Genomic DNA, 27,097 nt, shown 5'->3' with positions numbered 1-27,097 from the left:
CTGGACTGGCCGGCTCGAGCCGGTTTCGGGCGGGAAGACGGCCGCGCATGCGCGGTGCGCGCGAGAGCTACCAAAGGACTTTGCTAGGAAGATTCCGATTGGAGGGGCTGCCGAGGACGTCACCCATCAGTGAGAACAATCAGCCTGCTGTCCTCGGAGAATACCTTCTACAGGTATGTAGCATTCGCTTTATGTGAACTAAAAAAAAAGGGGGGGGGGGCAGGGGTCTGTCCCTATGCCAAGATGGATATCTCACCTGGAACACTCTCCTCCACCTCGGGTTATGTTTTTATTTAACTAGCTTCATATATTCCAGGGATTTGCAACATCCTAGCAGATAGACTCAGCAGAATCTTGATGGTACACGAATGGTCCCTTTCCACAACAGCCAGTTGCAAAATATTTCAACTTTGAGGTACTCCTACAGTAGATCTATTTGCCACAGAACTCAACAGAAAATGTCACCTGTTTTGTTCCAGAATTCTTTTGCTTCAAAGCCTCTCCACAGATGGATGTACCCTCTCATGGAACAGTGGCCTTTTCTACGCCGTCCCTCTGAACCCATTTATTTTGAAAGTAATCCAGAAAATGATCCAAGATGCTACAGACATTATTCTTATTGCTCTCAACTGGCCACAACAACCCTGTTACCCTTGGCTTTCCACACTGGTAGTAGACAGCCTCATTCATTTGGGATCCCACTCACATCGTCCTACAGCAAAAAAGCCATCTTCCCCATCCCCGTCTCAAAGCCTTAGCTTTAACAACTTAGAGATCGAGGGACCAGTTCCCAGTTTAGTTTCTTAGTTACTTTAATCTCCGTTTGAGCCACTTGCTTCTACATCACTACAATTCCTTACTTGGAAAACTCTGTACCTTATCACCATGACATCAGCTTGATGGATTGGTGAAATCCAAGCCTTAGTATGTTATCCCCGCTATTCAAAAATTTTCCCTACAAAAATAGTACTTTGTGCTCATCTTAAGTTTTTGCCTAAAGTTGTTTCAGCTTTCCATCTTACTTGAGATACTGTATTGCCTATGTTTTTTTTTTTTTTTTTCCATAGCTCCACTCACAACCAGCAGAAGCTGCATATCATACACTTGATTGCGGAAAGGCTCTTCTTCTTTTTTTTTTTTTTTTTTTAATCAAAACGGATCAAAATCTCACAAAAGATCATCTCAGATTTTCCTTTCCTTTCAATCTTGATCAATGGGACTAGCAGTATTCAAGAACACACTACCTTTGTGGATAGCAGACTATTTATTTTTGTTATCAACAGGCTAACATGGCATCTCCAAGCAGAATTGGAGCATACTCTTTATGTGCCATGGCCACTTCCATAGCTCATTTACGTGGCATCCCTCTCTTGGACATCTGTAAAGTTGCTACATGGTCTACATGTCATACTTCTAAACATTACTGCCTGGACACTGCAACTAGAAATGATGCAAAATTTGGACAGGCTGTCCTTCAAAAAATCTATTTGCTTGACTAGTGACTTCCTACCCCCACCCCCTCTGTTTTCTTACTGAGTTGCAGTGAGTCTGTTCTATTTATAGCAACCCTTAGCTTGGGAGTCACCAAGTGAAAGCAAAGTTGCTACCTGTAGCAGGTATTCTCCATGGATATCCAGGATAATGTAGACCACCTTCCCACCCGCTGTCCCCTTAAAATCCAAAGGAACATATTCAAGTGGTAGTACTACAGTAAGATCAACAACCTCGTTTCCAGTTTTTAATCTATAAAAATTGCTCCATTCTTGCTACTTAATGAACCAAGGAGGTAGCTTACATTGGCAAGGCAGGAAAGGGAGCCTCTCGCATCATTGGCTGAAGCATTTAATTATCAAACTAGAGAGAGCATGTCTGAGCAGACAACCCACAAAGGAGGCTACTAAGTGTGTCTGCATTATCCTGATGTCCATGGAGAACACCTGCTATAGGTAAGCAGCTTCACTTTGACTTTATCTTAGATTCTCCATTTCCTTGCAACCCAACTGAAATGTTAACTGAAGTAAAGTGGCATTCTTCCAAATGGTAAACAGCGGACAAGAGTGCAGAATCCATGTTTCCAGGGTGTCCTGTCTGTTTTGATATTTCTTCTCTCTCCTCCTCTATATCTAAAAAGCAAGCCCCCCCCCCCCCCCCCCCCCCCACCTTTGCTTCTGGACTGTCTGGCAATCCCTGGCCTTATTCCCCTAGCTTTTCATTAAATCTAGTCTCTCTCTCTCTCTCTCTCTGCTCTCCATCCAGCGTCTCCCTTTTCCCTCTACATGTCCAGAATCCCCTTGTCTCCCTATCCTCCACTGTGCAACATATTTCCTCCATGTCTGGCATCGCCCCCTCCCACGCTCATGCCCAACAGCATCTCCTCCATTCCCCCCCCCCCCCATGTCCAGCTAGCCTGCCAGCAAAACCATAGCGCCCCCCCCCCACACACACAACAAGAACACATTGACCCGGGCTGCCCACCAAATCTGGGCTCCCCCCAACCCTCAACCATAGGCCTGCCCTGGGCCTAACTTCTAAAAGCCCTTGTAGGCTAGTGGCCTCTTCGGAGCAGAAGCAATCCTGAGTTGCTCTTGCTCCCACCCACTGCATAGTGAAAATGATAGTTCCCACAGCAGCATCGCAAGACTACCACGGTAGGTTGCAATCACCATTTTGGGGTTAGAACTGGCATGGGGTGAAGTAATCCTCAGTTACTTGCACTGGCATTTTTGGCTGAAACTTGAATCCGGATTTCAGACCAGTCTCACTGCATGCGTGTGTACAAGGGTGGCCCACTTCCCTGGTTGAAAATCCATGTCGGTGAAGCAAAGTTGGAAGATAGTGCATGGAGGTTGGGAGATGTTGCAGTGTCAGGTCAGCTATCGTGACTAATAATTAACAGATTTATTGCAGCATTAACTGTGATTAACTTGCAGCTCTAGTAGTAACATTTTCTTACTGTTTTTTTTTCCCTCCAAATAAATCACTCCTTTTTCCTCTCATTCATAATCTAGACGAAAACTGTACATCAGCAACTTTTGAAACATTAGTATTATGGTAACCCATTCATTGTAAAGGCACCAACAGCTTGCATTCTGCTGTTCTCAATGACATTTTAAAAAATTATTATGTTAAAAATAAGCAGGTTTTGGCAAGAATGATTTATGGGATTCTTAACTGTGGGTGGCACAACTTTAGTTTGGGAAGGGGGTGGGAGGGGATTCAGGGAGGGAATTTCTATTGCTTTGGTGATTTGTAAGTGAAGTTATTGCATTGGTATTGTTGTATTTGATTTTAAAGTTTTTATTGTGAAAATAAAAAAAAGAATGATTTCTGGACGGTGTGTAAGATCACTTGTTTGGCAGCCTTGATTTTTGTAATAGAATGTGGACCAGAAAGCAGGTTCTCCACTAAGTTACAGTTGATAAATGAGCAATTTTTTAAAGTTAATTTATATGTTGTGATTTAGTGCATGTGCTATCATAACTAAAAGGAGATTGTATTATGAGACAATAGTGTTACACATTCAGTTTCCAGTTGCCACTCTGTCCTGTGGGTGCAGCCATCTCTCTAAAGTTGTAAAAGCGTCAGGTGTGACTCTATCCATTACATTTAAATTTATTTTTTGTTTGTTTTCTTAGATGATTTCCACGGAGGGTATCGATGGCTTGAGTGTGTCAGAACTGCAAGCTGCAAGCAGAGCCAGAGGGATGAGATCTTTGGGCCTGACAGAAGAACAACTAAAAGAACAAATCGCTCAGGTGAAGACACAAGGGTTACATGGAGAGGTGGTATAGTTCCTGAGTATTTTGGGCTTGGTTCCACAAGTAACTGGTTCGCTTAACCTAGTATTTTTGCCCATTGGGGCTCTCTACCTAATAGAAATGTTTTCTGTCTTATATTCTTTGGTGAGTAGGTGAAAACGGTAAAGTAAGCTTTTGAGCCAACCCTGGTCTTTAACATACATCATCACCTTTGTAAAAGTCTTGTATTAGCCTTTTAAAAGGTGTTGCTTGTTAGAACTCTGTATTATAACAGTTTAAATGCTATTTTTCCCTTTTCTGTTATTTAATAGTGGATAGACCTGCATCTGAATGAAAATGTTCCTCCATCCCTCCTGTTACTTTCCCGAGCTATGTATTTAACAGATGTGAAGCCGAAGCCCATTCAGATACCACCTATTGAGGTGAGATGCTCAAATAATGCTATTTTTCTTCTTTATTTTAGTAACCATAAGTTTTACTTTAAATGTTACTGTGATATATTCTTGATATGATCCATTCTGGGCTTTGACCAGGAAGAGCGAATTAGAAAATTAATAAGTGAGCTTCTTAATTCACTAAAAAGTGTGCTAGCTTTGGTGAACATTGTACACAAAGGACACACGTACTTTGTACTTGCTATCTGTGCATGTACATAACAAGTGAACATTTCTTCATAGTATTTCAACATGGTTTGAACATTGCCTCAAACATTTCCAAGTCATTGGTTGTATCCTTACTGCCTCTCTGAAAATGGGATTACTGCGTTTGTACCATAAAATTAAATTATGGATGTGTGTTATTTGTGTATTTGGTACTAAAACCTGAAAACGTTTTCAGAATAAAAATTGAAGTTAATAACAACAAATTTGGTTGTTTAACTTATATTCTGCTTATAACTAATAGTAACATACATATTCTGTTCTATCCTATTCTGTGATTTCTGTTCGCCTGTGTCCATTGGATTCAAGGCAGATCTCAAAAAAATATCCCTAACATATTTATTATTATTGTTATTCTTATTATTTGTTGTTGTTATTATTTGTTACATTTGTACCCCACATTTTCCCACCTATTTGCAGGCTCAATGTGGCTTACATGGTACGGGAGAGGTGTTGATAGACTCCGGAGTAAAACAAATACAAATAATGGTTAAGTTGAGGTAGGAAGGGTGGGGACCACATGAAAGAACATGTGGTGGGACCATAAAGAGGATAGCAAGAACAGATGAGATTGTTTGGTGATCAGTACGGACTGTGGTGTTATAGTGTCGCAGAGTTCAGGTATTTAAGTTGGGTCGGTGGGGTAAGCCTTTTCAAACAGGTGGGCTTTTAGTTTTTTCCTGAATTGGAGGTGGTTGTATGTGGTTTTCACGGTTTTTGGTAGTGCGTTCCATAGTTGTGTGCTGATGTAGGAAAAACTGGATGCGTAGGTTGATTTGTATTTTAGTCCTTTGCAGCTTGGGTAGTTGAGGTTTAGGTATTGTCGCGTCTTATTCCACAAAGATGGTCCAGACACAAGACCCCAAGACAATATGTACACTTTGGAAGAAAGGAGGGAGAGGGGAGATATAATAGACACATTTAAATATCTATACACAGGAGGTGAGTCTCTTTCAATTGAAATGAAGCTCTGGAATGAGGGGGCATAGGATGAAGGTGAAAGGAGATACTCAGAAGTAACCTCAGCAGGGCCGTGCCTAGGGTCTCTGGCCCCTGCAGACTATCAGTTGGCGGCGGTGGCGCCCCCCCCCCCCCCCCCCCCCGTGAAAATGATCGCTCACCACTTGCCACACTGACAGGAATTGTCAGCAATATTCTTAGAAACAAATTGCTATACATTGCAAAATAAGATAGCAGATGTAAATTCTCAAAGTGGACATATTCCAAACACTAAAATGAAAATAAAATGATTTTTTTCTACCTTTGTTGTGTGGTGACTTTCTTTTTCTGATCATGCTGGCCCAGTATCTGATTCTGCTGCTATCTGTCCTCTTAACTCCGTTTCCAGGGCTTCCTTTCCATTTATTTCTTTCCTTTCCTCCTTTCTTCTTCATTTCTGGTCCTCAGCTTCTGCCTATTTTCTTCATCCATGTGCAGTTTTTCTCCTCTCTTCCTTTCCCTCATTTCATCTCCTTCATCTCTCTTCCCTCCCCTCTATGTCCAGCAATTTCTCCTCTCTCCCTGAGCCCTGCCCTCCCATCCATGCTCCTCTGTCCCCTCCATTCATTCCTAATTCCCTATCCAGCAATTCCCCTCTCTCCCTGAGCCCTGCCCCTCCCATCCATGCTCCTCTGTCACCCTCCATTAATCCCTATCCAGCAATTCCCCTCTCTCCCTTCCATGACCCCCCCCTCGCATCCATGCTCCTCTCTCCCCTGTCCTCCCACTCCCATCATGTCCCAGTTGGCCTGGCCCGCCCTCTTCTCCCCCCCTCTTCGCATCCATGCTCCTCTCTCCCCTGCCCTCCCGCTCCCATTGTTCAACTGCCTGCCCTCTTCTCTCCCCCCCAACATCCCTTTTCTTTTTTTTCTTTTTAAATTTACCTCCGTGGCGGTCCAGCAGCGCAGCGTCAGTGAAGGAGGCAGCGCTCCCGACGTCTCTAGCCTTCCCTTCGCTGTGTTCCGCCTTCTTCTGACGCCATTTCCTTGACGTCAGAAGAAGGCGGAACACAGCGAAGGGAAGGCTAGAGACGTCGGGAGCGCCGCCTCCTTCACTGACGCTGCGCTGCTGGACGGCCACGGAGGTAAATTTTAAAAAGAAAAGGGATGTTGGGGGGAGAGAAGAGGGCAGGCAGTTGAACAATGGGAGCGGGAGGGTGAGCATGGTGTGGCGGAGCCCCCCAGAGGGTGGCGCCCCCCTGCCATGCTTACCCCGCTTACCGTGTTGGCATGGCCCTGAACCTCAGGAAATAATTCTTCACTGAAAGGGTGGTGAATTTGTGGAAAGGCTTCCTGGTGGAAATGGTGGAGACAGAAACAGTATCTAAATTCAAGAGAGCTTGGGACAGATTCCACACTAAGCACTATTCTATAAATAGCGCCCAACTTGGAGCGCCATTTATAGAGTAGTGCTTAGCGCATGTTTTTCATTGCCCAAATTTGGACCATTTACAGAATTGAGTCATATGTATAGAAGGGCTTCAGAAATAGCAGATATATCTTGAAACATCTGACAAGACATTTGGAGGCAAATTATATATCACAGAGAAGGGAACTGAGAAGACCAGGCTGAGATGTGAAATTCTCACTCTGTTTTACAAAGGCTCTGCCAAATGCACAGCCTTTTAGAAAAAATGTTAAGGATATGCAGGAGTGCATGTGTATTTGCCAGCACATCCAGTGGGAGCAGCATTTTTAAAAAGCTACATATGGGGGGAAAAAAAGAGCATCCACCTACCCCCAATGTGCATTGCAACAGCTTTGTAAAGTTGCTGCTCCTAAAATCCATGTATCTCCTTCACCCCTAAGCCCAAATCAAACTAGTCAAGGGGGCTTTCTTTGCATGTGTAGCCAATATACATGTGTACATATTGCAATTTACATGTGGAAAGACTTCTGTAATCACCCCCTTGATATATGTGGATATCCAGTGATTCCACCTAAATGGATAGTGTCACTGAATATACATATGCTTTGAAATCTCTAAATTTGACAATTCCAAATTATACATTGATACCACAGTAGAATATTGACCATATACTGATGCACATATGGATATATATATATCCATATATATATATATCTCCACAGAAACATATTTTTAAGAGGCAGGACCAGCTCAAGGGACTGTGGCACCCTGAACCAACTTTTGCATCGGCCACCCCCCCCCCCCCCCCACTGGTGATCCAATATCTTCTCCTCTCAAGTCTTCCCCCCCCCCCCCAAACCCCCCTCTGATGATAAAGGCATCTCTCCTTCTCTCTTTCATCCCACCTATCCTGTGGATACCAATCTGCAGACAGAGGGACAGAGGAAAGTGAAGAGGGAGGGAGAGATGCTAGACTTGGATTTTGACACCCTCTATCACTGGGAGAAATTGCAACCTATTTCAAGATAATTACACATAAAACATTTAGCCTATTGTTGAAAAACAATATTTTGTAAAGCTTTCGGAAACTGGGATACTGAGCATCCAAATGGCAGATAAAATTTAATGTGGACAAATGCAAAGTGATGCACATTGGGAAGAATAATCCAAATCATAGTTACCTGATGCTAGGGTCTACCTTAGGAGTCAGTACTCAAAATAAAAAAAAAAAAGTCTAGGTGTCATTGTAGACAGTACGCTGAAATATGCTGCCCAGTGTGCAGCGGTGGCCAAAAAAGCAAACAGATTGTTAGGATTTATTAGGAAAGGGATACAATATAAGACCAAGTATATTATAATGCCTCTATCACTCCATGGTGGACCTCACCTAGAGTATTGTGTTCAATTCTGGTCGGCATATCTCAAAAAAGATATAGCAGAATTAGAAAAGGTTCAAAGAAGAGTGACCAAAATGATAAAGGGGATGGAACTTTTTCCATATGAGGAAAAGCTAAAGAGGTTAGGGCTCTTCAGCTTGGAAAAGAGACGGCTGAGGTGGGGATATGATTGAGGTCTACAAAATCCTGAGTGGTGTAGAACTGGTAGAAGTGAATTGATTTTTCACTCTTTCAAAAAGTACAAAGACCAGGAGTCACTTAATGAATTTGCATGGAAATATTTTTAAAACAAATAGGAGGAAATATGTTTTCACTCAAAAAAAAAAATAGTTACGCTCTGGAACTCATTGCCAGAGGATGTGGTAACAGTGGTTAGCGTATCTGGGTTTAAAAAAAATGTTTGGACAAGTTCCTGGAGGAAAAGTCCATAGACTGTTATTGAGATGGACATGGGGAAGCCACTGCTTGCCCAGGGATTGGTAGCATGGAGTGTTGCTAGTAATTGGGTTTCTGCCAGGTACTTTTGACCTGGATTGGCCACTGTTGGAAAGCAGGATACTGGGCTAGATGGACCATTGGTCTGATCCAGTATGCCTATTCTTATATTCATAAGTAAGAAACAGATTTTACTTCTAATGGTATTTTGTTCCAAATTTAGAAGGATCCTATTTAGAAGGAATGGTTCCGCGGAATCTTAGCAGAGATTAGGTGGCAATTATCTTAACCTTCTTTGCATCGGATTCCTTCACACTTGTATCGGAGGATGAAAGCTTTTCTTTGGTAACTATCCATTGTGAAAAAGCAAATGATAATATTAATAAAAATCCAAGTCAAACTACTGAAGATGGAATTGCTAAACTTAACAAGTGCACTGTACTAATGTTGTGGCATGTGTTGTCTGACTGACCCAGACCTCCTGAGCTAGAGGTTTATAATCTGTTGGTGATTAATCTTGGCCTGTAGCTGAGCATGCCCGGCTCCATGGTGCTGCGCCATTGAGGGAACCCGGCATATGTGTAGCAGGATCATATGACCAAGCCGAAACTTAGATGACTCGCACACGTCAAGGGTTCTGTGAGTCTTGACCCTTTTGGTAGGACAGGTTTTGGCCAGCTGGATGATATGCTTGGGCAATGTTGGCGGGATGAATTTCCCTTGGCCGAATATTTCTCATCTCAGCCGTCCGTTAAAAACTTTGGTGGTTCACCTCTGGCTCTCTCGTTCCACGGCACACTGTTTGAGAAATCCTGTTGTAGAATAGATTTATATTGAATCTTATGTACAGTGGGATATTTCAATTTTATAAAAATAGAAGTACGAGCCAAAGAATAATTGTTTGAAAGAAGGTGCATCTGAGAGAGAGTTAACTCATACTGAATAATGGCTTGTAGGTCAAACTATTTTAAATCGAATAAAAATCAATAAAACCATATACAACATTATATGCACATTATCAATATTGCAAACACCTTCTATCTCTCTCCAAACGGTCTTATATTCTTGCCTGCTTTGTGTCCTAATAACAATAAAATGAAAAACTTATTAATTAAAATATCATACATAAACAAATCTAAATTAAAATCTGATGTCCTCACTTCTAAGAACATATACCCTCCAAACCAAAAAAGCATTTGACAGAGCACATTGAGACATAGACCTTTTTACTAAAGTGCAATAACATTTTACACTTAGGCATGTTAGAAGCAAAAAGGAATGCACGCTAAATGCAATTCCCATGTACTAACTTCTGGGGGCAATCTCAGTATGTTCCCATACAGTTACTGCATAAAAATGTTCTTTGTCATGTGGTAGGTATAGTCACAGTTACTGCTGGGAGGTGGTAGGTGCATCTATGCTTCCTATGCACTTTCACTGCTGCAGTTAAGTATCCTGTGCCAACAGCAATATGCAATCCATTGCCCATTTCTCACCCCATAACACAGTATGCAATTAGAGCATGAGTTGGTGTGCCATTATTCCAGCTTGGTAACAATTACTGTGTTTGTGCCAACAGCACGTGGTAATTCACTGCACACTAACTCTTAGTATACTTTAGTAGAGTAACCTCCATAAGTTCAAAGTACTACAGGAAATAGGTCTTGAGAAACAGTTTTATTACCTGAATATGACGTTAGTATAAAAATGAATAGAATCTGTTCAGAATCATTTACCCTGAGGTACTCTCTAAGATCGCCCTTATCTCCCTCTCTATTCATTCTTGTCAAACCATTGGCTGAAAATAAGACAAAATATCCATAGTTAGAGCATACAAGAGAGGAACATTGAACACAAAGGATCTTTGTTGATTTCCTTTAGTGAATCACTTACTTTCCCTTTTTCTTTTAATGAAAAAAGTTCAAAATTTGAGTACGGTTTTTGGCTTCAAAGTAAACGCGAATAAAACAGGAAGCATTAAACATTAAAATACCTGATCAATTGTCTGCTCTAAAAACAACTTTCCTTTAAAATCGGCCAAAGATCATCTGAATTAACTAGGAATCATATTAACAGTGGATTGCAGAAGACTATCCTGCTTATAATCAAAATAGAAAAACGCCTATATTGTGACCCAAATCGGGAGATAGATGTTTATCTCACAAAAACGAATAAAGCGGTATAATCGAAAGCCGAATTTGGACGTTTTCAACTGCACTCCGTCGCGGATGCGGACAAAGTTGATGGGGGCGTGTCGAAGGCGTGGTGAAGGCGGAACTGGGGCGTGGTTATCGGGCGATCAGAGATGGGCGCCTTTCGCCGATAATGGAAAAAAAAATATGCGTTTTTAGCGAGAATTTAGGGCACTTTTCCTGGACCCTGTTTTTCCACGAATAAGGCCCCAAAAAGTGCCCTAAATGACCAGATGACCACTGGAGGGAATCGGGGATGACCTCCCCTGACTCCCCCAGTGGTCACAAACCCCCTCCCACCACAAAATATGCCGTTTCACAACTTTTTATTTTCACCCTCAAATGTCATACCCACCTCCCTGGCAGCAGTATGCAGGTCACTGGGGCAGTTATTAGGGGGTGCAGTGGACTTCAGGCAGGTGGAACCTGTTACACTTGTGCTGGTAAATGGGAGCCCTCCAAACCGCCCCCCAAACCCACTGTACCCACATGTAGGTGCCCCCCCTTCACCCCTTAGGGCTATAGTAATGGTGTAGACTTGTGGGCAGTGGGTTTTGAGGGGGATTTGGGGGGCTCAACACCCAAGGGAAGGGTGCTATGCACCTGGGAGCTGTTTTACCTTGTTTTTTTTTTTTTTGTAAAAGTGCCCCCTAGGGTGCCCGGTTGGTGTCCTGGCATGTGAGGGGGACCAGTGCACTACGAATCCTGGCCCCTCCCACAAATAAATGTCTTGGAGTTATTCGTTTTTGAGCTGGGCGCTTTCGGTTTCCATTATCGCTGAAAAACAAAAACGCCCAGCTCAAAAAAAGATAAACGTCCATGTTTTTCGAAAATACGCTTCGGTCCGCCCCTTCACGGACCCGTTCTCGGAGATAAACGCCCATGGAGATAGACGTTTCCGTTCGATTATGCCCCTTCACGTAGCTTAAACTATACGTCTTTGATCATTTCTCTTGCATGTATTCTGGAATATGGGTTGAAACTAAACTTAACCTGGATATTGTATATACCTATAATAAAAATAGCTACACTTCTCAAATTCTGCTCCTATTCTAGATTTTGGCAGTAGAAATTCCCAACAAAACATTAAAATACAGAGAAACATTAGCTATATTTAAAAGAGCAGAGCAGCATGATTTCCACAGATGATGCTTTACCATTCGAAACCACAAGGGGACCTAAGTATGTCAAACTTTAGATATTACCACTTTACCTTCCAACTTTATATCTTATTAGAAAGGCAGTCTGCACCTGGAGTCAAATGATGGATTCAAATCGAATAGTTGCTGCTGAGAAATACATCAGTGAAACACTATGGGGTTCATTTTCAAAATAGAAAACGTCTTTAAAAAAAATGGCACAAAGCAGTAGATGGATTTTTTTTTTTTTTTTTTTGCAAAAATGTTCAAATCACTATTTTGGAAACTCCTTTTTTTAAACGTTTTTGTCTGCAGTTTGTCTGAATCTCAAGGGGGCATGTTTTGGGTGAGACTAGGGCAGGCTTATGATTTGGACGTTTTCCTGCAGTAATAGAACATTGTAAAAATATCCAGGGTGAAAAACAGGATGTCTTTGGCTAGACTTGTTTCAGTAACAACTAAGTGCCAAAAAAGTGCCCAAACTGACCAGATGACCACTGGAGGGATAAAGGCATGACCCCCTCCCACCCACCCCCAAGCAGTGAAAATGACAGTACATACCAAGCTAGGACAACTTCAGATATATTGGCCATTCCTCTTAGAGCATTAAGCAGGTCCCTGGAGTGGCCTAGTGGCCAGTGCAGTGGACTGTAGAGAAGGGGACCTAGGCCCATATCCCACTTTAACGAGTATACTTGTGGTGGAAAGTGAGTGCTGCAAAAACCACAAAATACCTACTGAACCCATGTATAGGTAACGCTTGAAGGTATAAGTGCTATTGCAGTGTACGATTAGGAACAGTAACGTTTTTGCTATTCTTGGAGGAATCACCATACAATATAAGGGGTTATGATGTCTGTGTGACCAGTCTAATAAGACCTCCCAATGGCTTGTTTCTGTGCCTTTTCCCCTTGGATGTTTTTATTTGAAAATGGTCCTTAAAAAGAGACGCACTGAGCACAAAAATGTCTAAAATAGGGCAGTTTTCGAACCAAAAAGATAAGATGTTTTTCTGGTTCAAAAATGAACAAGTTTGGCACTGATTTTTTGGACGTTTATTGCCTTTATGTGATTACTATCAAAACAGTTTACATATTATATATAGGTACTTATTTTGTACCTGGGACAGTGGAGGGTTAGGTGACTTGCCCAGAATCATAATTGAACCCAGTTTTCCTGGTTCTCAGGACATTGCATTAACCATTAAGCGGCTCCTCCACTCCTGTGATGAAACACAGGAAACTATTTCTAGTGAAAAAAAGATAGAAGTGCCCAGTGGAAACCTCGTGCAATAATATACAAAAAGCTAAGAGACCCTTTTACAAAAGTGCGTTAGGCTTTACACTTGTGCAGCATGAGCCAAAATGAGACTACTGCTAGGCTACTGCGCCCCGTGGCAGTAATTTCAGATCTGCCATATGCCCATACTGCCTGGATGATTTATTTATTTATTTCCTCCCCTGTATGGCGTTTCCGGCGGTAATCGGCATTTGGTGTTCAGCAACTGGTTACCGCGTGTGTAGCATGTGAGCCCTTACCGCTAGATCAATGGGTGGCATTGCATTAAGGGCTCGGGCTGATTTTAGGCATGCGCTGGTTTCAGTTTTACCGCATGCCATTTTCCCGTCCCATTTTGCAAATGCAGTAAAAACTGGCCTGGCACACTCCCAGAACACGCGCCTACACTAACGCAGGCCACGTTTCACCGCAGCTTAGTAAAAGGGCCCCTAAAAGAATTATCTGCAAGCTGTGTTCTCTTTTTTTTTTTAATCCATCCCTTCTATCCTCCCTCCTCCCTTTCAAAGAAAATCTAGATACATATCCTCTTCACAGAATCTAATGCTAGGAAGATAAATGGATAGACATTTATAAAATGTAATTTTTTAAATTTGATGTTCATGTATTTGAGGAATTTGATTTATAAAACATAATAAAATGTTAAATTCAGCTAACATCATTCAAATGGTTATAACTATTACATTGTTGGCATCTTGCTTCTTTTTAAAATGCATGCCATATATGTCAATGTAGAGAAAATGAGTTGACATAAATGCAGATGAGCTATGCTACATATTTGGTGGGAATGTATCCTAGTGCAAAGAAACTGGATGATAGTGATTAGTTTAATGGAACATGACAACATTTTAAATATGCTGTACTTTGTTTTTACTGTATGCTTGATTAGAAGTTAGTAAAAACAAGCCAACATCTACACTGTGGCTTGCCCTTAATATCTCAACTTTATGTTAATTCCCTGATTACAGTCAGAGGTCAAATATTTGAATGACTATTTCCTAATTTATATTACCTGTTCTATTTTCATCACCTCTTCAGTTCAACCTATAGGAAAATGCTTTTTCCAGTCCTCAGACTATAGATGTAGGATTGCAGGGGAGAGGCTGCTCTCCCTGTAGTTATGTATGTGACCATCCCTACGGAAGCAGCCTTACGCATAAGGTTGTTGCCGTATGAGAAAGTTAGGTACCTTGGGCTAAAAGCATCCATTGGAAGGGCAATTTTCAAAGCCTTTTATAAAGATAAATAGGCTTGACCGAAAATTACCTTCTTAAGTGAACAACAAGGAAAAGATTCTGCTGGGTACTTGTAATTTGGATTCACCATTGTTGGAGACAGAATGCTGGGATTAATAGACCTTTGATCTTGGCAGTCCTTATCATCTTAAGTATGTATGTTCTTTAGCCTAGGTGAGCATTTAGATCAAGGAATGAAAACCCCACCCATGTGTATAATTTTCAAATATGCATATTCTGTTTAACTCTGTATCAGCTGCCTGCACATTTAGCAAGTACAGAGTATATTTGTCCTTGTGTACAATCTTTATACTAGCTCATTTTCAAAGATGCTGACCAGGTAGATGTAATTTACAAATTAGCTACAAAGTAGAATTTCTACCGATTTTTTTTTTTTTTTGTTTGTTTGTTTATTGTTAACTGCTTTATAACCGGTGATTGGTATGATTTTGCGGTATATCAAGAGCAAGAAATAAATACACACATTAAAGGTGTCTATAGAAAATTGTTCCCACAAAAGTCAGGGCACTTGTCCTCAGGTAGAGGCCTGGTACAAGAGCCTTGCTGCTTTAGTGAAAAGAATTTAAATAAATGCCACATTTTGCTAAAGCTGGCGTCTTAGTACCTGTACATTTTGGGCAGCAGTAAAATAATGCCCACAGCATTTTGTTGCCACACAGTTTTCTTTTGGAGTTTGTCACAGAGCAAACAGATTGATGTCTCCCAATTTTTCAGCTGCCGAAGACAGTTTTGGAAGCTAAAGAGCCTCTAGGAGATCCTGCATCCAGCCTGCAAGGAATAAAGGTCAGAAATTTGCACATTCTCTCTATTAATAACAAAACCTCAGGAATGGACTTTATTCTTCTAAGTAACAGACTAATCCACAAGAGCATGCTAAGCTCCTCAGTCTTATTTTACCACATTCACATTACTTATTTCTTTGGGTGGTATAGGTCACAGTTAAAGCATATCAACATTGTCAATTCCCTGATTACAGTCAGAGGTCAAATATTTGAGTGACTGTTTCCTAATTTATATTACCTGTTTTATTTTCATCACCTTGTAAATTCAACCTATAGGAAAAAGCTTTAGCTAGGCCTCAGACTATAGATAAAGGATTACAGGGGAGAGGCTGCTCTCCATGTAGTTGTGTAGTTTCCTACCTGGAGAGCTTCCTATGGGGCAGTAACAGATTTAGAAGACTTTAGAAATAACACACTATGGTATTTTACTTAGAGGAAATAATGTATGTCTTATGCACAGAATAGGGCATTTATAAAATCCCTCGGCCCTGTATGTAAGTACAAAGTAGGTGTAGACATAGTTTTGGGAGAGCAGAAGTAGAGGAGTTATGTTTACACATTTTATAAAACAAGCAGGAGTAAAAAAAATATGATTAAACAACCTGATAGGATAAATATGTTCAAATAAAGGTTGTGATTAAAATTCTTCATTAATATTCACTAATTTTCTTTTTATTTCAACTGTAACACAGTTTAGTAATATGTGAATATTATTTTCATTTAATAGTGAACAGGGATCAACAGAGAACAGTCGAAATCCAGATATATTTATATAAATTATTTTTGACTTTGGTTGTAGTACTTGGTTGAGTTATTGTTAAAATAAGGTTTTATTACAACTTTTATTTGAATATATAAAACTAGTAATGAAGGCCCGTTTCTGGCACAAATGAGACGGGCGCTAGCAAGGTCCTCCGCTTCCCGACATAGGCCCCGCCCATCCCCGGTATGTGTACGTCGGCCCCCCCTCCAAAATCGGCAACCCCCCTCTACTACCCTCCCCTCCTCTTACCGGAGTCCCAGCCGCAGAAGTGAAGGGCAAGGTAGTTTGGAGATTCTGGTGTCTTAATCCGTTCTGTGTTTTCTGGCAATGAGTTCCAGAGTTGAATTACATGTTGAGTGAAGAAAAATTTTCTCTGATTCGTTTTAAATTTACTACTTTGTAGCTTCATCGCATTCCCCCTAGTCCTAGTATTTTTGGAAAGCGTAAACAAGACGCTTCATATCTACTCATTCAACTTCACTCATTATTTTATAGACCTCTATCATATCTCCCCCCAGCCGCCTTTTCTCCTGAAGAGCCCTAGCCGTTTACCCTTTCCTCCATAGGGAAGTCGTCCCATCCCATTTATCATTTTCGACGCCCTTCTCTGCACCTTTTCTAATTCCTTTATATCTTTTTTGAGATGTGGCAACCAGAATTGAACACAATACTTGAGGTGCGGTCGCACCATGGAACGATACAAAGGCATCATAATGTCCTCATTTTTGTTTTCCATTTCTTTCCTAATAATACCTAACATTCTATTTGCTTTCTTAGCCGTAGCAGCACACTGAGCAGAAGGTTTCAACATATCATCAACGATGACACCTAGATCCCTTTCTTGGTCGGTGACTCCTAACGTGGAACCTTTCATGATGTAGCTATAATTTGGGTTCCTCTTTCCCACATGCATCACTTTGCACTTGCTCACATTAAATGTCATCTGCCATTTAGACGCCCAGTCTCCCAGTCTCATAAGGTCCTCTTGTAATTTTTCACAATCCTCCTGTGATTTAACGACTTCGAATAACTTTTGTGTTGTCAGCAAATTTAATTACATCACTAGTTATTCCCATCTCTAGGTCATTTATAAATATGTTAAAAAGCAGTGGTCCCAGCACAGACCCCTGGGGAGCACCACTAACTACCCTTCTCCATTGAGAATACTGACCATTTAACCCTACTCTCCATTTTCTATCTTTTAACCAGTTTTTAATCCACAATAGAACACTACCTCCTATCCCATGACTCTCCAATTTCCTTTGGAGTCTTTCATGAGGTACTTTGTCAAACGCTTTCTCAAAATCCAGATACAAAATATCAACCGGCTCACCTTTATCTCCATGTTTCTTCAAATATAATCATCAGTCCAAATTAAAAAGTATATATGTTCACTTCATTAAAGCAAAACTTTCAGATGGAATATGCAAATCTCAGAAATAGTTCAACAGATTTGGATCCAATAAGTACTGATATATCATCATGTTTTGAAAGAATATGCTGCTTTTCAGCATATTCTCTGTCACCCAATTCTGCTATGCAGGATACTTATAAGATAGTTCAAGACGGCTGCAAGCATCTAAAAAGAAAAACGGTGTCTTAGAGTTCATATCCCAACTATTCAGTAGTTCACAGCCAATCAGCGAACAGTATTCCAAATGAATAAATCAAAGTAAACAAATTAATCATATTAAAGACATCCAGTCAGTCTCAAGATTCAGACCCCCTAGGGACATAGTGTGTCCATTGTATAAATCCAGTATACCTATAGTTACCTATAGTTCATAGTTCTTTCCTGATTGCCTCTCGGGGGAAGTTGTCCACTTTAAGCTTTATTTGTAAAGATCAAATTTTAACATCTGAGTTATAAGATGTGGACAATACAAAAGCTCTGTGTTAGCAGTTCGAGGAAACTTCTGCTAGACTAACCATATTACTAACCCCAAACCCTGGCTCTTCCCCCCCCCCCCCCCCACTCACTATTGTGGCTTAGATCCAGGAACAGACTAATTTAATTGACTAAAGATATTTAGAGGTAGTGCAGCACAACTGTTAAAGGTAAATGCATTGTTTGCTGCACTCAACCTGTGCCAGATTTTAGACTCTGGGGGAAGGAAGGAGGAGGTAGTGATTTCTTCCTCTGCTCTGGATGTGAAGGGTGCTCAGCTGAATTTTGCTTGGGGGTTCCTGAATTTGAACTTAATGGCATTGCCTCTTCTGTCTGGTTTGGAGGAGTGATAGTGGTAGTTGTCCATCCTCTAAATGCAGTTTTTCGATGGTTCAATAATCAGCCCCTAAGATCAGGCCTCTCAGATGTCACTGTGGCAGTCTCTGGTGGAAAACTCAACTGTCCCCACTGCATCCTTAGGGAGAGAGTCCTTCCTTACACTGTGGCTTATCTCCTCCATCCCTCAGTTTCTCGTCTGAGCTGTGTTTTGATGTCCTCCCAGGCTGATGGTTCTGGTGTTTCTCAGGATTGTACAGAATCTGTGAGCCAATATGGCCTCCATTGTCCAGATAGACCTTCAGAGTATGTCTTGTCCCTTGTGGTATGCCTGTATAGTATTGCTTATGTATTTTGCTCCATTGTCAGTTTGGATAGCTCCAATTTTTCATTGGATCTAGTTGCTTTTCATTGTTAACATGCTCTTTTGAGTTTCTCGAGTGTTTCACTTTGTGTTTCAAGAAGTAAGTTTTTGGGTACCTAGAATGATAAGTTATTGCAGCATAAAAAATATTTTGTTCCCAGAGGGCTTGGCCATCTTCACTGGTTCATATAGATTGCTATGGATTAATGCCACTGGTTTACTTCCACTGGTTGATTTATAATCCCTCTCATCCTCATACAGGATCAGGTGACACAGCTAAGGAATACTGATTCCCTTGGTTTAGAGGATGACTAGCTGTTGGTCCTCCAAAAGTACAGGGGCATTTTCCATATTTCATTGTACTTCACTAATTGCCAATATGAAAAACATCTTCCCAAGACCTGGGGATCATTCCCTGTCTTAGACAAGAAAGTGAAGAACAGTGGAAAGAGGTTTACAGAACAGCCACCTGTCATGGAATTGACTACAGTTCGTTTCATATCCCACAGTCCAAATAAATAAAAACATTTTGTTCATTTGATCTAAGGGAGAAGAACTGTCATCGGAGCTGCAGCCAAAGGAGTCGCCAAAACCTCTAAAAGAAAAAGTAAGTGTTACTTTTGATTTATTTTTGCTACTGCAGATTATAATTATCCAAGCTTTCTCTGTGGGGCATGTGAAAGAAGTCTCGCTATCCATGGTGTCCTTGCAGTTATCTGACAGGCATTATTGTACACTCAGTCCTACAAAGCCAGTACTGAGTAGTGATGTGTTAAATTAATAAAATAACAAGTTTGCAGTCTTTGAAGAGCCCCCTGGAGAAATCCATTTTAGATCTTTGCTTTAGCCCCTGGTGCTTTTTTTGTGGATTGACATCATTATACACACTGAAATAACTGTAATAAGAAAATAACAGAGCCATCTTCCATGTTTCAGTACACTGCATAGTTCTTTTTGTATAATACTTGAATAGAAAGAAGAGCAAAAGAAATTTTTTAATGTTAATAAGTAGTTATAAAATGCTGTCCTGGTATCCTCTTCCACGGGTAATCTCTTAGCCAGAGTAAGTCATGTGGCACTATAGCCAAGGAGAAGGCTGCAGGATGTTACTTGTGAGCAGATAATACATGTGGAGGGTAATTCTATAACTGTGCACTTAATTTTATGCACCAGGAATGCACATAAATGACCAGAATGCAGGCATAGGCGCATAGATGTCAATATTCCATCAACACAGTATTGTATAAACTGACTCCTAAATGCCATTGTGTGTAGTTTGAAGGTGGGCATACACATGAGCGGATACTTTTCTTTATAGAATAGGCTACAAATAGATGTTTGAAAATAGGTGCAGTGTTATGGAATTATCTCCCATGATGGTCAAGTGTGGATTTCTCCATAGAGAGATTTTAGAGCAGTTATGGTGTGAAGGCCTCTCATTAAATTTTGGTAATACAATAAGTGATAGCTGTGCCCAGTTATTCCAGTTCACACTGCCAGTGATATGTACTGACTGCTGTAAAATCTTGAGTTTGCTTCTTCTCCACTTCACTTTTTGTTTTTCTCTTTTTGCTGTGTTGGGAAGATGACCATACAAGATCCTATGTGTAGTTTACAGTTCAGTCCCCCACCCTACCATCTCATATTATCAAGTTTTGTAATAATCTCAACAATGACTTTTAGAAGTGGTTGAAGGTTCTTTTAAACTTGTGACATTTTCTGCTAGAGAGGACTCTTATACCCCCCCCCCCCCCACACACACACACACACACACTTATAAAATTAGAAGAGGTTTGAAGTCTCAAATAGTATTTAAGAAACAGTGATAGTGTGTGTTTCAGTAGGTGGTTACTTTTGGCACAATCCAATGGACTGAAGGTGAGAGAATCTAAATTTAAAGTCCAGTACAAAAATGGCTTTAGTTAACACCTTGGTTGTTTGCATTTATAAACATGAAGAAATACTTTGATTCATCTTCCTCAGCTGTGTGTTGTGTCCATGACCACAAGCAATGGCGTAATTCGTACAACAAGAATTTAAATTGTGTGCTATGTTTTTAAAGAGCCATTCTTTTTTTCTCTTACTCCAGGCTACTTTGGAAGCATCTCAGAGCAGTAAGGCCAGTGCCAATGGTATATAGCATCACTGGTTAAAAATCTTGATGTAAGGGGATGCAGAATATTGAAAAGAATTCATTACAGCTCGCCATGTTTCCTGTGTTAGCTTAGCTTATTAGATTCTCTATCTGTACTCCCTCAGGATGAATGAAACAGGAGTAACTGTCCAAAGACACTAACTCCCTCCAATATCAGGGTACCAGCCTTGCCTTTCCATATTGCACTCCTTGGAGATATCATTTTAAGCCACTTGCCTTAAAAAAAAAAAAAAAAAAAAAAAAGAAAAAAAAACCCTGACATCTGATCTGCAGATAAAACATTTTGAAAATTAGAAAAATATTGTTGTCCACTCCTAATCTCTTGTTTTATAAGGGACATAGTCTATTTTTTAACTTGTACTATATGTCAATATGTAAATATTTTGAATATTAAAACCCACATAACTTTTATATATGTGATGTTCCAGTCCATTTCCACAATAGGAAGACCTTAGAAGGGAGTCCATGGTTCTGTAAGTAGGTCAGTGTTGTACTTTTATCAGAGGGTGTGTTATGGTTTGTTGGATTTACAGATGGGCAGAAAAACACCCTTAACAAATGTCAACTTACTAGGGTAAAGAATTTTGTACTGGGGGAAAAAACAAGGAATAATTTTGAAAATGTTTGATTAATTCTGGCCTTTTCATTTTGAAGGTGAAGACAAATCAGGAAAAGCAAGTGTTTTAAAGGAAAGTTCTTGTTTCCTGCAAAGAGCTATCCTCTGAAAATAGTTAAACTGGCAGTTTTAGCTGCCCTGTATATGTTAGAAACGGTTTTTGAAATGCTGCCTTTTGACTTCCTTGTAAGTTTAATTTCCATGGTGGCAGAGGATGGCTATTTTGATCCTTGTTAGGAATGACATCATAGATTGAAGCCAATCAGTTTGCATGATTTATGTGATGTCATTGGGCCATTGCACAGGATGTAGGGAGTTTCTGAACAAATGTCCAGACCAGCATTCTTCATTTGATACAAGGCAAGTAATACTATCAGGAGCACTTTATGGGCAGAGATTGTTCTTGAGGAAAAAGGTGTGTGTTTTTCCTGTGGTGCTGTTTTCGTGGTGGTTTAACTCCCATCACATGTGTTCTGGGACCTGTGATTCCTTGTTCTACATTAAAACTTGAGATAGAGTTTCACCACTAACTCTTGACCTTGGACAAGGCACTCATCTTCTGTTGCATCAGGTACCCACTTAGATTGTAAGTACTCTGATGCAGGAACCTATTTACTTGAATACTAGTAATCCTGTAAGTCACTCTGAGCATTACTTGGAAAGAAGGGTTAAAATCCCCAAATTATTATTATTGGAATGAGAAGGAATCCTTCTGTTGACAAGTAGGTCAGAGTAGGCAGAAAAGGACACTATATAAATAAGTAAAAATGTGTCTCCTGACAGTAGCGCTACTTATATATGTTCATGGGAGCAGACTAAAACCAGCAAGAAATATTCAGCTAAGCTAGTAATCTACTTGAAGAGCTGCTGCCCAGCTTTATGTTATGGGCATGTTAACTTACTGCTGTAAAGTTGTTGTTTTGTTTTAATATTTTCCCTGTGTATTTGTACGTTAAGATGGCATTCCCGTTTTGTCACTCACTGTTGATGACCAGCAGATGGGAGCTTTCTACTAGCAAGTGACTTCAGACTGTAATAGTGTCCACTGGCTAGAATATCGTTTGGTTTATTGAAGTTTTTAATCAGTAATGCATCATTTATGTGCATTGTTATAAGATGGGCAGAATAAAAATAAAAGTTGTAATGCAATGGCTATTAACCTGGTCCTCTGCATACAGGATTTTTCAGAATAGCTACAATAAATGTGAATGCCAGCTCTGTATACACATTTGTCTCATTCAGTTCATTGTGGATATTCTGAAAACCCAACTGGCTGAGTGTGTCCTGAAGCCTGGGTTGCGATACCACTGCACTAGTAAAATAGTCATAGCACCTGTTTGTCTCTTGCAATTTGAAAGTGTAATATTTCTGCACCCCCTCACACTGGCAGGAACTGCTGGTGGAGGGCCCCTGCACAGCTTCCTGCTGCTTAGCTGGAACATTGGTTTTATCATCTTCTCCTCCTTTCCTGAAGTTGCAGTGGAAGGAACTTCCTATTTGTTCTTCTCCATACTCTCTGCCTGTTCTTTTTATCCCATTCTCAACCAGCTCTAGTTTCTCTGCAGTCATCCCCTCCATTTGACACATCCTCTCTATCACTTTCTACTGCAACTGTTCCTGCTGCCTTAAAGCATTCTGTGATGGCAGCACTCCTCAAACCCTGTCTGCTCTGTTAAGTATCTGCCAATCTCCCTTTTGCATCCAGACTGCTCAGATGTGTCAGTCTCCTCCATTGTTTTGACTTTCTCTCAGTTCAAGCTACTCTTGATCCATTTCATAGAAACAGCCCTTGCAAAAGTTTCCAATGACCTGCCCATGGCTAAAGCCGAAGGCTTTTATTCTTTATCCTCCTTGACCTGTCTGCTGCTTTTAACACTGTTAATTACTACTTGAACCTTGATACTCTGTTCTGTCTGGGATATCGGAGACTGTTCTTTGTCTTGGGTCCCCTCTTCCCTCTCCATCACACTTTATTGTGCCCTCTGGATCTTCTGCCTCAGGGCTCTGTCCTGGGTCATCATCTCTTATTCCACTATATTCATTCTCTTGGTGTTCTGATCTTTTCCCTTAGCTTTCAGTGCCGCCTTTTTGCTGTCAAATCTCATCTACCTCTCTACTGCAGCAATTTGGTCAGGAAGCCAGTCTTACATCTCAACCAGCTTGTCTTAACAATGCTGCCTGAGTGGCCTACTCAGCATGGCCAAGATAGCCCTCCTTATCTTTTGGAATGAACTTGCTTCCCCTCTTTCCACTTTCTCTCTTTTTTTTTTTTTTTTTTTTTTTTTATATATTACTCTCAACCTCCCACTTCTCTAAGCCCATAAGATTATCTTTGACTTTTCTTTCTCTGCCAAAATATGTTGATTGTTTTTAACATCAGAAACATTTGTCCCTTCCTTCTTCAACACACTATCAGAACTCTTATCAACTCTCATATCACCTCCCACTTAGACTACTGCAATCTGCTCATCAAAGGTCTCCTGCAGAGCTATATTTCCATTCCAGTCTTTCCAAAATTTAGCTGCACAACTTATACCCATAGAATCTCTCTTCTCAACTTACTACATTGTCTCCCTATCCGTTTCTCCATAAAATTCTGCAGCTCCTCATTACCTCTCCTCTTTTCTTTCTATGTATCCCTGCTCATGAGCTCTGCTTATTGGGCAAGTCACTCTGCCCTTTTTCTTCACCACCAACCTCCAACTTCAAGCTTTCAACCTTCCCAGGTTTGTGTGTTGTGCTCCGTCTCTAACTGTAGTCAAAACTATGCTAAAAAGCCATCTTTTTAAAGCTGCCTTTAATCATCTCTGATTTCACTCACAGCCTAATTTCAACCAATTTTTCTTTTTTATTGGACATAATTTAATACATTTTTTGTATTAAGTTATGTCCAATAACTTATCTTATTTTCTTTTCCATGTTTTATTTGTTCTATTTCTATTGATTACCTTTAAAAGTGGACTGACAGTTACCACATCTCTCTAGCTAATTTTTAGTAAATTAATTTCTAATATCGCTTGTGTTCTAATGTTTGTCTTGATTATATTGTAAGCACTACAGAGCAGGGATTCTCTTTATTTTATGTGTAATTGTAAAGTGCTGTATATATCAATCAGCCCTACCAAAGTGATGTAGTAGTATAGCTAGCTGATAGATAAAAATACTTTCGGTCCCCCAAAAATACTTTCTGTCCCCCATACAAACAGGCATGCCTAGGTAGCAGTGGTAAAAGCTGAAGGTTCATCTGGCCAATGGTTGGAGCAATAGACTAAGAATCAGGGTTCACTGTCACTTCTTGTGACTTTGTTTCCTCAGGTACCCACTTAAGATTGCAAGCTGTACTTGAACACTAGTTGAAGTATAGCTTGCAAGCCATTTTGAGAATTATTTGGAAAATAAGGGCTAAAAAAATGGTGGTTTGTGCCTAGACATAGCAACTGAAAATGTGTATCTAAACTCTAAGCATTTACATTAGGAGAGCTTGAATTATTAAAACATTTTGGGCTCCTTTTACAAAGCTGCACTACCATTAATGGTGGGCTGAATGCAAGGAAGCTTAGTTGCATTTAGCATATTGCTGATCAGTAGCGTAGCTTTGTAAAAGGAGCCCTTTGTCTCGTGGTAGTAGACCGAGCCTCTCAGAAAGAAAAACTTTATAATATTTTTCTTGAAATTTTGGAAAACGTCCAGTGTTCTTTGGAGCAACTGCTGATTGTGTGATTACAGATCTGTGTGCCTAATTTAAAAACAAAGAAAAATCAAAATGATTTGTACTTTGCTATAGTTAAACTGGCTTTGTAAAACTGATCCCATTATGTGCTACCTAGGGCTTTGCTCCTAATCTGTTGTCCAGGGATGCTGCTCTCAGAGTCGGAGCTCTGTTTATGTGTGTGTGATTTTTGAGACCATAACCTAAGGGGCAGTTCTTTCATAAAAGAATTTTTTAAAAAATGGGACTCAAAATATTCAGTTATTTTGCACTTTTCTTTTAATAATCACATCTGCATAAGAAAAAAATCTCTGCAATTTTCATTTTCTGTTGTGAGTGGATTCTAGTACTGTTCTCTTTTCCAACCACACCACATCTGAATCTGGAATTTTAAGAACATGGACCATTCTTGCATCCCTTCTGAGAATGAGATGCACATCGAAGCATTATGTTGGGCCCATTTGAAAGGCTGGCTGCAACTTTCCAGGAAAGATTTGTAATAGTTACATGTGTGTTAGGGCCATTTTTCCAGCTGCTGTGGTGATTGATGGCATTCCAGAGCATAATTCAGTGATCCTGAAATCCTGTGACCTGATGTTATAACCAGCACTTCAGGACAATAAAACTGGACTTGTAATTTCACATTTACTCCTGCAGGCAAAAGTGAAATTCTTCTGCACTTCAGCCTTGGACCAGAACACAGATTTACACTCTTGGAGAATAAACAGATGGGGACTTCCCAATTTACTACTTAATCCCAAATGGTTAATTTTGTTTTCATCAATGTGTCACTTATAAATTATCTTCCCATGGTTACAATAAAGTATTAAACATTTATAATGGTGCTGAAGTTTATTGACTTTTATTTCTCGCTGCTGCAGGGAAAATATGTTTGTGTATATGGAAGAGAGAAAGCGCTTGGGGAAATGGAAACAGTCTGGTTAGTAGGTGGGATGAGTTTGTTAGCTTAATTGAGAAAATCTTTTAAATTTTTGCTGGAAATGGAAGTTCAGTAGACAATTTCAAACCTGGTTTTCCAGTCACAGATCACAGACTTGCTTTAGGTTCTGAAAATGGTGAAAATTAAGAACATAATTGGTTGACTGAGGCAGACCAATGGTCCTTTATCTAAAGGGGTAAGGATTTCTTTATTGTGGCATTAAATATGAATCATATTTTAGAGAAATCCAAGGGCCTGTACAAATAACTTCAGTATCAATACAAAACAAAGTGTATGCAAAAACCAGTAACAACATAAACTTAATGGATGGAAGTTGCCGTGGAAGAGAGGTTCTTGCAAGACTTTTAAAGCAGTTGTTAAGGTGAATAACATTCAGGTGCAGTAGTTTTTTCCTGTTCCCAGAGGGCTTACAATCTTAAGTTTTAACCCTGCATTTCCTAAGGTACAGAGTCTTGCCCAAGATCACATACAGCCACAGTGGGATTTGAATGTAGTATCCTTGTTCTCAGGCTGCTGCCCCTAATCATTAGGCTATTTTTCTTCTCAGGAGCCACAAGCAAATTAGGCTGTTAAAGGACAGTGAAATGATTTTGTTGTAAGTGGCAAATAAATGACCTAAGCCCAATTATTTTGTTAAAATATTTCCCAGGGCATTATAATTCACAGCACAGTCAATGTTATATTAAACCAGGGTTCTCAGACCAATCCTTGTGGCACACCTAGCCAGTCAGATTTTCAAGATATCCACAGTCAATATGCATGAGAGAAGTTTGCATGCCCTACTTCCACCGTATGCAGATTTATCACATGCATATTCATTGTGGGTAGTCTGAAAACCCGACTGGATAGGTGTGTCCTGAGAACTGGGTTGAGCACATCTATATTAAATGTTTTCATTGGTCCATTTGTTTCAGGCAAATATGGCTGGTTGGGGGGTGGTTTCACTACTGTTTTTAAAAATTTTGCTTCAAGCTTCCTTCCTCTTAATGGTACTTGTTTTCCAGCATCATGGGGTTGGACCTTC

General features: G+C 40.3%; 1 protein-coding gene across 7 annotated transcripts in view; it reads left to right on the top strand.

The window, feature by feature from the left end:
• The window catches only part of LETM2 (leucine zipper and EF-hand containing transmembrane protein 2), an 84,260-nt gene extending 58,322 nt beyond the window's left edge, over positions 1-25,938 (top strand). For 5 of the 7 annotated variants that reach the window (XM_030201923.1, XM_030201924.1, XM_030201928.1 and 2 more), the window contains 5 exons: positions 3,636-3,755; positions 4,070-4,180; positions 15,214-15,282; positions 19,180-19,239; positions 25,770-25,938. In XM_030201923.1, coding sequence (XP_030057783.1) covers positions 3,636-3,755; positions 4,070-4,180; positions 15,214-15,282; positions 19,180-19,239; positions 25,770-25,910 — 501 coding nt within the window. In that variant the 3' untranslated portion in view covers positions 25,911-25,938. Of the gene's footprint in view, positions 1-3,635; positions 3,756-4,069; positions 4,181-15,213; positions 15,283-18,459; positions 18,556-19,179; positions 19,240-20,721 lie in introns of those variants that run through there. The other 2 variants (XM_030201929.1, XM_030201930.1) reach the window with 2 other exon arrangements.
• Positions 25,939-27,097: the final 1,159 nt, after the last annotated feature.

Source organism: Microcaecilia unicolor, chromosome 4, assembly GCF_901765095.1.
Source record: "Microcaecilia unicolor chromosome 4, aMicUni1.1, whole genome shotgun sequence".
Classification (NCBI taxonomy): Eukaryota; Metazoa; Chordata; class Amphibia; order Gymnophiona; family Siphonopidae; genus Microcaecilia; species Microcaecilia unicolor.
This window is presented reverse-complemented; position numbering and strand designations above follow the sequence as displayed.